Consider the following 13,389-nt stretch of genomic DNA (forward strand, 5'->3'; position numbering starts at 1 on the left):
CCAAGATTACATAATACAATTGTAAAAAAGACAAATTTCTTCTTAACGTGGTTGAAACATTGTGGTGTGTCCATTGGCAAAACAGTCTAGTCATCTGTTGGAAGAATATATTTTATAACATCTCTAACAAATGCCTTCTCAATTTTTTTTACTTTCATCTTTCCCTTAGTTTTTGAGCCTAAAAGTTATGCACACTAATCAGCATTTATTAAAAGCATGATTTGTCTACTGATAGGGTTAGTCTATCAGCCATAGTTTACTAATCACATTGTCTGGGTCCATTCAACATATTAAACCAAAACCAAATAACCTATAGCTTAGTAGGATGTATAAATTAATTTGCACAACATACTAATTCATGATTAACTGAATAATTATTTATTTATTGTTCACACTTATTGTTCACACTTTGTTAAAGTAACCCAATTGTCTGCATTCACACAAATCACAAACTATTTTAACTAAGGTTGACTCAGCCTTTCATCCTTCCAAGTGATAAAATGAGGACCCAGACTTTGGGTGTGTGTGTGTAATATGCTGACACTGTAAACCACTTAGAGAGGGCTGTGAAGCACTATGGAGCGGTATATAAGTTTAAATGCTATTGCTAAATAGGTGAGTAACTCTACCCATATTATCCTATTGGTAAAAATAATTTAGGTACTAGAAATTAGATCTTATACATCCTAAAGACTCAACTGTGATTTGGGATATATTTTCTAGCACATAGGTAAACTATTTTCGAGTTGTTGTTTTTTTATTTGAATTTATATCCCGCCCTTCTCCGAAGACTCAGGGAGGCTTACACTATGTTAGCAATAGTCTTCATCCTATTTGTATATTTATGTTCAAAGTCAATTTATTGCCCCCAACAATCTGGGTCCTCATTTTACCTACCTTATAAAGGATGGAAGGCTGAGTCAACATTGGGCCTGGTGGGACTAGAACCTGCAGTAATTGCAAGCAGCTGTGTTAATAACAGACTATCTTAGAAGTCTGAGCCACAGAGGCCCTAGTAAATTAAATTCATACTCTTAAATGCAATTACAGTAGTAGCATTTATTCTTTCATGCTTTTTCTACAATTTAAAGGCTGTGGTATTTACACATAGTATTTATACTACACATAGTATATTTAGTAAGAACATTTTTTTATTTTTTTATTTATTAAAATATATAAATATTTGAAGGAGAAACAATGAATTAATTTTGTCCTGTATCATTAAAATCAGTCCCATTCATACTGGCTAATTGCTATTTTGGAATTATTTTTGAAGTATATTGTTTTAGGTAAGGGATTTTTTTCTTTTCTAAAAGAAATTGGGTGGAAATGGAGATTCTCATGGCAGAGCTCTGATGTGGGAGGTTATAAAAACTCAATTTGTGTGGTAAATGGGAAAATGTATCTTTGCAGTCAAGAAAATGACCTGTAGTTCTTACTGGACTATATCAAAAACTATGTTTGGACATTTTCTACAGTATGTAACACCTAATACTAAAATAGATTGTAATGCAAATGTTTTCTCACCTTCTTGCGAACATTGGTTTTTCTTCTTTATTTTGTTCTCCGCTGTATGTAAAACTCACCTAAAAATTTACACTTGCCTCAACTGTCACATAACTGCTGGATTTTTGATTTTATTTACTACTACTATACGTTCTAAGATAAATCTACAACCGTGTCAGAACTACAGGATATAAGCAAACTCCTCGACACATGGTTTTTCTCCTTAGCAAAATCTTTTCCTTTCCATTCTTGCATTTTCTACAATGCCTTTCACTAAGCCTTCTAAACTGCCACGAACAGACTAGCCAACCACGTTTTTAACCTAGCAACTTGTGCAATAAATAAGTTTGTGTGGGTAGTTCGGTTAGGGTGTCATTTAAATCACAGTTAAATTAACCACCGGTGGTTAACTGTGTCATCAGAGGTGCCTCCTCCCCCCAACCTAAGGGCGAGAGAATTGCTGCTATAAGCCTGTATCCCTAACTGGCTTAGGGAATGGGCAAATTATTTTTTTCTTTCTATGAGAAAGATTGAAAGGATCTCTTTTTCTTCTCTTTCAGTTGTTTGGTCTGTGGTCTGAACTCCAGTTACCCCTCTTCCCACCCTGTGTTGAGAGTTCAAGCCTTGTGTGCTGGCTTTTCCCCTCACTCCAAAGGTGTTTTTTCAAGAGGCAACTGGACTTAAGTTTTTCCTGGAAGACGTTTCTTATTTTTTAATTTTTATTTTATTTATTTTCGTCAAGCATGTGTTTTATGGCAGATACAGGTGTAAACATAATTATAAACGCACGGAAAAGGGTATGAATAAAAGAAAACATTAGGACAGAGACGGTAGGCAGGCTGGTGCGCTGATCATCCAAGAAGCTTCTTCCAGGAAAAAGAAAGAAAAGTGCAGCTGCCTCTTGAGAAAGCAGCTTTGGGGACACCCATGACCAGGATGACTGAGAATCTCCATAAACTTTTTTCCCTTCTCGCCTTTCTTGGACCGCGGCCCGTTCCTTGCGGCGCCCCCTATCGGCGAGAGGGAACCTTGGTGAACGAGGCCCGTCACTCCGTTTCTAGGCCTGGCCGGAACCCAAACGGGTTTCCCGCGTAAACCGCTTCACTGTTTTCGTGCTCGCTCGCTCGCTCCTCCTCCTCCTCCTCCTCCTCGCCAGGTTATGAAACTATCGAGGAGAGAGATTTCGGGAGGCAAGTGCCTGAGTGGGGGTTGCCTATCCCGGCGAGCCTCTGCATCGCTACGGGGGAACGTGCGAGCTAGGTCGCGAGGCTCCAGGTGAGGAGGGGTCTCTCCCCCCCCCATACTCTTGGCCGTGCAGCTGCTGTTTCCTTTCTAACTCCTCAGCCTGTCCCAGAGTCTCGTGCCTTGGAGAGAGCGTTTCTTTTGCTTTGGGCACGTGCGTAGGCTTTGCTTTGCAGCTGGGCGTCCTGCTAATGCTGACGGCCGGCTTCCCACTCTTCTTTCCCTTTCTGAATGGGCTTTGCGTCTGCGAGTAAGTCAGCCCTTGAATATATCAGAAGGAGGAAGTTTCGGGTGCCTATAAATAAAGTCTTGAGCAGGAGAGAGAGAAAGTGAAACGGATTATACTCCTTGTTCGATGCTGATGGCAAAACGCCTTTATTTGTGTGTGGAAGTGTGTGGGGTTTTTTTTGTGGGGGGGAGTGAGAGTGAGAAAGAGAGAGACTTCTTTGCACCAGGATCCCAAAGCTGCGTTTTAGCCTCTCAAAACTGAGGCAGGTTAGATGTAGAGAATTTGTCCTAAAGCCAGGAATATAGTAACAGTAACAGGGACCTTAGAGGTCATCTAGTCCAACCCCGTGCTCACACAGGAGACCTGTACTAGGGATTCGAACCACCGCCCTTTTCTGATTGACAAGCTCAGTGTCTTAGCCACTGAGCCACCTAGTCAACCAATCTAGGTATCTCACAATTCAAAAATTCCTTAGCTGCATGGGAGTCTTTTTTCTCTTAAGAAAATGCTACATGGTAGAGGAGGAGGTAATGCGATGCCTCAGTTCGGCTTGTGATTGCTTTCTGAACTTTTTAAAATTTCGGCAGAACTTTATTGTGTTGCTGAATCTGACATGGAAAGGAAATGCATGAATCACTGAGCTGGTGATTACTGACAAACCTTAGGATGTGGTTAGAAACATTTATGTAACAAACCTAAATTGCATATAACATAACATAATATAATAACAGAGTTGGAAGGGACTTTGGAGGTCTTCTAGTCCAACCCCCTGTGGAGGCAGGAATACTCATATATCATATATGTCAGTATGCTCCTGTTCTGAATGTGTTGTTATAGCTTTTTTCTAATCTGGTGCCCTCCAGATTGTCTGTACAACTTTCATAATCTTGAACACAAAACCCTGTATACATTATATTGGCTATGCTGATAGGTTTTGTAATTTTGCACATCCAGAGTTCGCTAGGTTGAGGAAGGCTTATCTATTTTCTGAACTGAATTGAGACACAGGATGAAGATGGGAAAATCTGGTTATTTACTAGGAAAAAGCTGGCAATTATAAGACTGAGGACAAGGAATATCGCCTTACTTGAATACATCTGAATCTGGGCTAGGATAATTAGATGCTGCCTGTTTAAATTTTAGTGGATTGTCAATGCAGAATTATGCTTTAAATTGATTGTTTGATTTTCAGTCTTTAAGGAAAAAAAAACCAGTACAAGTAGATTTAAAGGCTAAGCTAGTAAAGCTGGAGATTAGATAGAAATGAGGGCTATTAAAGACAGTGGGGGTTTACTTTTAAGTAAAAATTGCATTTGTAATTCAGAGTAATAAGACTGAAGCAAATGTCTTCTACTTTCTATGCTTTAATATATGTAAAGCTGCACCATAATTACATGGGAGACTTAATGAAAAATTATCTAGTTTTTCCTCTAGTATAAAACAAGAACAATTTGGAAATAAGTAGCAAATAAGAGGCTTTCTGTGGAATACCTTTAGAGACTGCCACAAGTTGAAAGTAATTTGGCATATGATGTACCGGTATGTTGGAAGGCCACATAAGCAGCTTTGAGTACCAGATGGAAGAAGTATTGAATATAAATATAATTTTAAAAAAGTTTAAGAATCTGTAGTAGCAGAGAAACTTGACTTCAAAAAGATCAAATGCTTAGTTTTCTGACTCCTATTACATTGCTTTTTTCAGTTGAACAAAATGGGTTCTAGGAAGCAGTCAAAGGATGAGCGTCTGAATCCACGTGAGCATCAATCAGAAAAAGTGTCAAAATCATCTGGAAAAAGGAAGCGAGACTATGCAGAACTGGATAATGAGTTACAAGCAAAAAAACTACTTGTGAGGAAAACCAAACAATTGCAAAAAACAGGTAACCAGCGCCATGGCTCCTTTTTTATACCAGGGACTACAAAAATGGTCATGTAAATGATTTAGTAATTATTCGGCAAACTGAAATCCATCACACTGAGATAAACAATGTACTGATTATTGATTTGCTGCCCTGTACAGAAAGACTTGCTGCTTCTAATTAATTTGCTTGAGAGGTGTATTTTATTGATACTTTTTATTCTACATCCTACAAATTTGAACTAGTTCTTCAAAAAGCACTTCTAGAGTGAATGAAAACATTAAAGTAGCTGATGGAATGGTGACTTTTGGGAGATCTAGAGGCAGTGATTTTTCAGAGAAGATAGTATAGTTCTGTTTTCCTGACTTTGAAGCTGTAAAAACATGGTTTAGTAACATATTTTCATACTGCATCCACACATTCATCTATTGAGTCCTTAGTTCTACCACCATAAAAATATTGTTTTCTTAAGCTTGCATGATTCAGAGACAGACTCAAGATATGTAAATTCTTTTAAGGACTGTCAAATTAAAAGCAATGACTAGTAGTGGCTGGGCATTTCCTTTTTCAATCCTCTGGTCAGGCTTATCTGCTGACATTCTGCTGTTGTCTCCCTGAAAAATAGAGCAGCACTGTGATTTATTTTTCTCAGAATTTCATAACAACAGACTGCTTGCAGGAATATAAGTGCTTTAATTGTAACACAAAGTTGAAATAATAGATTGAGACTACCCCTTCCCAAATAGCCTCCAGAACAGAATAGAGGAGAATTTGTTGCCTATGTAAAAAAGAGAAAGAAAGGAAAAAGAAATCTTAAACAAAAATACTCTTAATAGTCTGGATTCAGTTTATTGACTCCAACATATTATTTTCAAAATTGGATGGTGGAGGAGGAGCCCAAGAAGGAGCCTAGATTATGAAAGATAGAAGTATACCGCCAGCTTTTCCTTTTATATTTCTTTTCCAGCGATGTAATTAGCAGATGATTCTTTCCCCCACCTGGTGAAATGCAGAAGAGGGAGGACCGGGGAGAAATCAACTAATCACTTTTCACATGCAAAATTAGGATAGCTTCTTTGTCAGTGAGTCAGAACAGATGAAAGAGGCAGCATAGGGATGGGGCAGCAAATTTCATGCCAGTGTACTTTTTTGTTGATTCAAGTGTGGGTGGCACTCATTCAGCAGTAGGGAAAAGTTGTTACAGCCTAGCTGTTTAGATTATTTTATTTAATGGCCTCTATCTTTTCTACTTTATGTATAAATGTTAAAACATAAAATAGTTTAGCAATTTAGATAATGTACCTAATCACAGACAAGCTAACTTACTTTAGCCTAGCCTGTTGTGTAAGGGTCAGTTTGTATTGTTAGTTTATTGTTCAATATATTGTTCCAATCCAGAAAATTGGGTTGAATAAATGAAATGCAGATCAATCCCTTATGTGCTTCTCTTTCAATGCTTTGTTTGCTTAGCTTAACTTGGCATCATCTGTCATCTAAATCCAAACAGAAGTGTTAGCATCCTTAAGTTACCTTATGACCTCCTGACAAAGAAGGTACAAAAATGAGTGTTGGGTGGGGATGGGGAATATTCCAGCTGTAGCATCTGTGCTGGTCCCAACAGATTTTCATCATCATAATCAATTGTGTCCCATCAAATTGCTGTTGCCTCAGACAACAATGAAGGGAGTGAAATAAAGAGAGCATGAATAAATGACCTGTTTTCCTTTATCTCATGTGTGGTGCCTTTAATGATAATGAAGCCATTTTTTATTGCTAAAACTTTTTAAATGTCTTAGAAATTAGCTAGGTAGTCCCTGTAAAGGTGAGTGGGGCATCATTCAACTTGAACATTTTTTTAAAAAGTTCTTTGCGCCACTCCAAAATTAGCTTCATATGTGTATGAACTTACAGAGTCTCAGTTGATTAGAGATAATTTATTTCCTGCTCTCCTGCTGAGCATTCTAAATCACATTCAACGTAAATATTCTCTTGAGAAGCCAAACCTCTAGAAACCTTGTTGGTGAAATGGTCCCTACCCCCACTCTGTGGCAGTTCTTACATAATTCTGCTTCCCAGTTTCTGTATTAATTCAGCCTTTTCTTTCCTTATAAACCATCGGAAAATCCATTATTTCTAATGAAATAAAACCAGGGAAAGGAAAACACGGTTTAAATGTCATGTTTGCACTCCAGTTGGTCACAGGAGACCAAGTGCTGATAGGTTTACATATTCATAGCACTTCAAAGTTAATGGGGTTAAGTTAATGGTTGTAGAATAAAATTTCTTGAATAAACTGTTTTCAAGGCTCTAGAAGCTGTCATTTAGAATAATGTGTGAATAATGACAATGTGCTCTTGTTTAAGACCCAAACCTGTTCTGACTGGGTAGATCTTTAGAAATATTGGTATACTCATTAATCTGAAAAATGAATAATGAAAAGTGTTATTGAATGAATGAAAGTAAAGAGTAATGCTAAGCCCTGTTTGAATCATATAAACTCCTTTGGTAGATAATTTTTCTCACTGCCCTTTGCTTCTACAAGTCCTGTGCCACATAAATGTTTTTTTAATTGTTTCATTTGATCTGCTTCTTGTTATTCAATTTAACAAATTGTCAGATGCTGCATATCCTATTATTGTCATGGACAAGTTTTTTTGTTGTTGTTAGTTGTGAAGTCATGTCCGACCCATCGTGACCCCATGGACAACGTTCCTCCAGGCCTTCCTATCCTCTACCATCCTCTGGAGTCCATTTAAACTCATGCCTACTGCTTCAGTGACTCCATCCAGCCACCTCGTTCTCTGCCGTCCCCTTCTTCTTTTGCCCTAAATCTTTCCCAGCATTAGGCTCTTCTCCAGTGAGTCCTTCCTTCTCATTAGGTGGCCAAAGTATTTCGGTTTCATCTTCAGGAACTGGCCTTCTAAAGAGCAGTCAGGGTTGATCTCCTCTAGGGCTGACTTGTTTTTAATATTGAGTTTTTTTCTGATGCAGATAACATCAAATCCTTGTTCTTGAAATGCATCCATCCCTGTTCTACCTTATGTCTCAATGGCTCCGTTTTGGTATAGTTTGGCTTGGAGGATTGTGGGTGGGTGGTACTGTGAAATGCTGGTTCACTTCCTTTTGCTGGAATCAGTTCCAGTGGTGATGATGTGGTGTGTGTGAGATTCCACCCCCATACACACACCTATGCTATGTGGGATGCCCGCAGAATTTGGTGCTCTGTCCACTCCTATTCAGTTTCTACCTGTTCAATATCTACATGAGGCCATAGAGTGACTTCATCCATTACCATAGGTTGAGGTATCATCAGCTGAGGACATCTTATCTCAGTGCCTGGAGTGTGTGAGGGTCTGGATAAAGAACAACAGGTTTCAACTGAACCCTGACAATACTGAGTGGCTTTGCTTTGGGACATGCTACTTTTAGGACTATGCCTTCTTTGGTGATGGATGGGATTGAATTTCCCAGCAGACCTGGGAGTCTTTCTAGAATCACACTCCTGCTCAAAGAGCAGATGACAGTCATGAGTGAGAAAGCCTTTGCGCAGCGTGTATTGTGCGCCGGTTGTACCCATTCCCAGATTGGAAGGCTCTGCTTATGGACATTCATGCCCTAGTCACCTCTCAGTGGGACTACTGTAATATGCTGCATGGAGGGCTTCCCTTGAAAAGTATCCAGAAGCTTCAGCTGGTGCAAAATGCAGTGGTGTGGGTAGTTATGTATACTTCTAGAATGGCAAATGTTATACTTCTGGTCTACGAGCTGCATTAGTTGCCAGTTTGCTTCTGGATCCAATTCGAAGTGCTGCTTTGACCTTTAAAGTCCTTCATAGCATGGGCCCAGGTTATTTGAGTGACTGCTTCTCCCTGATTACATTTGCTCATCCCATCAGAACTGGCAAAAGAGGTATACAGTCCTGTCTGCTACATTTAGCCTTTTCTGCCATGGTGTCCACCCTATGGAACATCCTTCTTCCCCCACCCCAAAGTGAGGCTGGATCCATCCCTGTTGATCTTCTGTTGATCAAAACCTCTAGGGGACTGAGTACTGAGTAGGGTACTGAGGTGAGTCCATTGTTGTTGACAGCTGCTGCCTTTTCTTGACCTTTAATTGTGATTTTTAATTTTTTCTGCATAATTGTTTTCTATGTTTTATTATTTTAATAGTTTTATTGTACATTGCCCAGAGTCACTTTTTCACGAGTGGGTGGCTATATAAATTTGATAAATAAATAAATAAATAAATAAATAAAATATCTAGGGATTAAATATAAAAAGTGGAGCTAACTATGAAAAACAAAACAAACTAAAGTCAAACCTCTACAGCTGAATTGCTCAGCAAAATTCTCTCTAGGCAACAGTCTTTTAGGCTTTTTCATGAAGTGTCAGCAGATTTGTTTGTTAAACTCACACTGCTAGAAACTCCGTGCATTTTATGTAAGCTATAGAACAAACTGGAATATTCTGTTCCAAAAGGAATTTAAAGTGCAATGGTATGATATCCTGTTTTTATGTTTTTGGGTTTTTCAATGTATATAATTTTTTTTTACATTTATCAGAAGTTGTTTAATTTTGCACAGCAGCTTGATGACCGTGCTCACATTTGCCTTTATCTGAGGAGTCTTCTAGAAGAAACTCTACTAGTATAAACTGATAGTTGTTCTGCTTTAAGTTACAAGTGATTGCACTTGGTATTTCACACAATTCGGATATGTACTTGTCCTAGTGAATATGTCATAATTGAATAAGTGAATAAAAAAGTTCCAGTTCACCTTCACAAACAAATAATAGTTATTTTGTTTATTTGTTTTCTTGTCTTTTTAATTTTTATGGGAATCCTGGCTTGAAACTCTAAACAGAGCTGATCAGATTGAATGGAGATATTGAGAGGAATACCACAAAGATCAGTCCTGGAATTTCTACTTTTTGATATTTTATTAATTAGGAAGAGCTGGAATAGTTCAGATTATTGAAAAATAGGATAACTTGTACCTCACAAGACAGAAATAAAATTCTAAATTATGTTAATAAAATTGGCTGAAAGTAAAATGATAATTAACAGAAACAAAAGCAGAGTTCTTCATTTATGAAACAAACATCCAAATACTTATAAATTAGAAAAATATCTGGCTTGGTAAAGCTACTGGGGGAAAGAAATCTTGAATGGGTTGCAATTGAATGTAAGCCCTCAATGTGATACGGTTGAGAAAAACACAAATGCAATAAAATTGTACATTATTCTGCTTTGCTCACACCATCTTAAATGTTATGTCCCATTTTGGGCTCCAGCTTTAAGAAGCATTCAGATATATTGGAACACGTTCAAAGAAGTGCATTGAGGATGATTCATGGATTATAAATTTAAGTAATATAAAGAGAGATTGAAGGAGTTGGGTATATTTAGCCTCAGGAAAAGTTGACTATGTGGGGATATACTGACACGCTGAAGAAATATGAAAGGATTTAATACAAAAAGCCAAGACCTGTTTTTTAATCATACCAGACTGCAGGATCTCTAACTGATCTAAAGCAATCCATTCTTAACTTTGTGGCCAGAGACAGAATCTACAGTTTTAAAATAGTGGATTGAAAGAAACCCAAAATTCAGATGTGGCAGAAGTCTACAATGCAGAATAGTGGAACAACTTTGTAAATGATCCAACACTGGAAGTTTTTAAGACGAGATTGGATAACCATTTGTCTGAAATGCTATAGGCTTCCAGCCTAAGCAGGGGGTTGGACTAGAAGACCTCCAGGGTCCCTTCCAACTCTTCTATTCTAATTATAGTTTATAAATATTTTTAAATTAGAGTTAGTAAAAAACCTATTTTAAATAATGATGTGCCAAGGCTTAATCTACCAGTCCTCTAATGAAGGAATTGAATGTAAATAATGATGTGCCAAGGCTTAATCTACCAGTCCTCTAATGAAGAAATTGAATATAAATTTTCAGTAAGAAGCGTAAAGTATTCTAACAGTCAGTATCACACACACACACACTTACCAGTGATACTTAGCAGAAAAAGAACTGATACAAAAGAAAAGTCACTATTTAAAAATGGTTTCATTCTATGGTGAAACATCTTCCAAAATCGCTGAGGTATTTAACATTGAAGAATGATCTAATCTAACTATAGCATTTTACCTTTTTTTAAAACATATTTTGATTAGCAATAAAAATATTAGAGTAATGTAGCAACAAAAAGCACACATCTTTTTCTGTGTATAATATTAACAGTAAATTTAAATATTTTTCTTTTATTGATATTCCCATAGTTGCATATTAAGTGTCCTGCTTAATTTCTATATCTATTTAATCATACAACTTTTGACTTTTTCATTTTCTAAATCATTTCAATAATCAAATACTAAATAATAAATAATCACACACATACAAGCTCCAATAGATTCTTGAGTTCTGTACTATATACATTTCAAATTCAGTCAAACTCCTAATTATATCACCTTATTTTTGTAGTTCCTTTGGAATTATATTACTTATAATTATCCCTTTCTGACCGTTCCAAATAGAAAATTCCAAAAAGAATTTTTAATGAACATTAAAATCTTGCTTTCTGAATAAATTATTTCTTTACTGATAAAATATTTAGCATATTTGCCTTCATGAAAATAAATAGTTTGGTATTGGGACAAGAGGTAATAAAGGGTTTATTTTTCTTTTAAATTTGCCCCCTATTTTTAATAGAATGGCCTGTTATGCAATTAACATTTCTTTTTGTAGCAGACCTGGGTATGTGCAAGCCTCTTGAAAGTTCTACTTCTTCCATAGAAATATTCAACTACATTTCTGTGATGAAATTTAACAGTTTAATAATAAGGAAGTCCTCAACTTACAACAGTTCACTTAGTGACCGTTCAAAGTTAAAATGGCACTGAAAAAAGTGGCTTACGACCAGTGGTGAAAACTTTTACTACCGCTTCTGTGGGTGTGGCTTGGGTGTGGTGTGGCTTGGTGGACGTGACAGGGGAAGGATACTGCAAAATCTCCATTCCCATCTCCATTCCCATCACACTCCAGGGAAGAATACTGCAAAATCCCCATTCCCTCATCACTCCTGGGGAAAGGATATTGCAAAATCTCCATTCCTACCCCACTCTAGGACCAGCCAGAGGTGGTGTTTGCTGGTTCTCCAAATTACTCAAAATTTCCGCTACTGGTTCTCCAGAACCTGCTGAATTTCATCCCTGCTTAAGACCATTTTTCACACTTAAGACCGTTGCAGCAACCCCATAGTCATGTGATCAAGATTCAGTTGCTTGGCAACTGACTCATATTTATGCCAGTTGCAGTGTCCTGGGGTCATGTGATTATCTTTTGTAACCTCCTGACAAGCAAAGCCAATGGGGAAGCCAGATTCACCTAACAACCATGTCATGAATTATTGCAATGATTCACTTAACAAATGTGGCAAGAAAGGTTGTAAATTGGAGCAAAGTTCACTTAACAAAAGTCTCACTTAGCAACATAAATTTTGGGCTCAATTATGGTTGTGAGTCGAGGACTACCTCTATAATTTAAAGTTTGATATAGCCAATCCATCTTGTTATTTTCCATATTGTAGAATCCTAAATTTAATTTTTTGCCTTTTAAAAACTCAAATTATGCTACTCATTTGCTTTAGAATCATTCAGTATTTTTTCTTCAATTCTTATTGAAGTTATTATGAGGTATCTAAATGTATATTACCTGCTATGTATCTCAAATTTCTCTCTAATATTTTTCATTTAGTTTGCTATTTCACTGCTATGAGTTCTAGATATAGGAAGAAAAAGGGGGAAGTTCAAAGAATTTGTTATTTATGTATTTGTCAACGTATTAGGTAATAAGTATAAGCATGGATTGGATACATAAAATAGATACAAATAGAAGAAACATTAGGACAGGGACGGTAGGCACGCTGGTGCTCTTATGCACGCCCCTTACAGACCTCTTAGGAATGGGGTGAGGTCAACAGTAGACAATTGAAAAATTGCTTTTCTTGCCTTTAATAGGTGAGATCTGTTTTTCATCTATGACTTTACAGTGGACTTCAATACCTCAGGTGCCCTCCAAGTGGAGGACTGGAGGGTTTTTATGCTTCCATGTAATGGCATTTAATTTCCAGTAAGTAGGCTATGCACATTTTGAAGATTCACAAGTTTCTTGTTCCAGAAAAAATGCTACACAGTCTATTTTATCACATTTCTTCTAGAACTGTAGGCTGGATGGTTCCCCATTGTGGAAATCCTGCTAGAGCCCATCTCCCAGTTCTTAAGGTTCCTTCTATCCAGCTGAAGTGAAGGAGCCATGAAGCCTAATCACTGTTCTTTCACTGCTCTCAGTGCTATCCGCCTGCCGCCGCCCCCCCCCCCCCCCGGCGCTTTTGGGTGTGGAGAGCGGAATGTTGCTTTTTCCCCCCTCACTGTGGAGCCAAACAGAGCAGGATACCAATCAACTGTTGGTTTCAGTGCTCCCTCTTTGGCAAGCTAGAGGGAGTGCGGATCAGTTCAGAAATAAGTAAGAAAAAACACTTGCATTGGTACAAACATA

General features: G+C 37.6%; 1 protein-coding gene across 6 annotated transcripts in view; it reads left to right on the forward strand.

Annotated features, from left to right (window-relative positions):
- DDB2 (damage specific DNA binding protein 2) overlaps positions 1-13,389 on the forward strand; it is a 44,854-nt gene that overhangs the window by 7,509 nt on the left and 23,956 nt on the right. For 5 of the 6 annotated variants that reach the window (XM_058161796.1, XM_058161797.1, XM_058161798.1 and 2 more), the window contains one exon: positions 4,680-4,857. In XM_058161796.1, coding sequence (XP_058017779.1) covers positions 4,689-4,857 — 169 coding nt within the window. In that variant the 5' untranslated portion in view covers positions 4,680-4,688. Of the gene's footprint in view, positions 1-2,627; positions 2,782-4,679; positions 4,858-13,389 lie in introns of those variants that run through there. The other variant, XM_058161795.1, reaches the window with a different exon arrangement.

The sequence above is a fragment of the Ahaetulla prasina genome, chromosome 1, assembly GCF_028640845.1.
Source record: "Ahaetulla prasina isolate Xishuangbanna chromosome 1, ASM2864084v1, whole genome shotgun sequence".
NCBI lineage: Eukaryota > Metazoa > Chordata > Lepidosauria > Squamata > Colubridae > Ahaetulla > Ahaetulla prasina.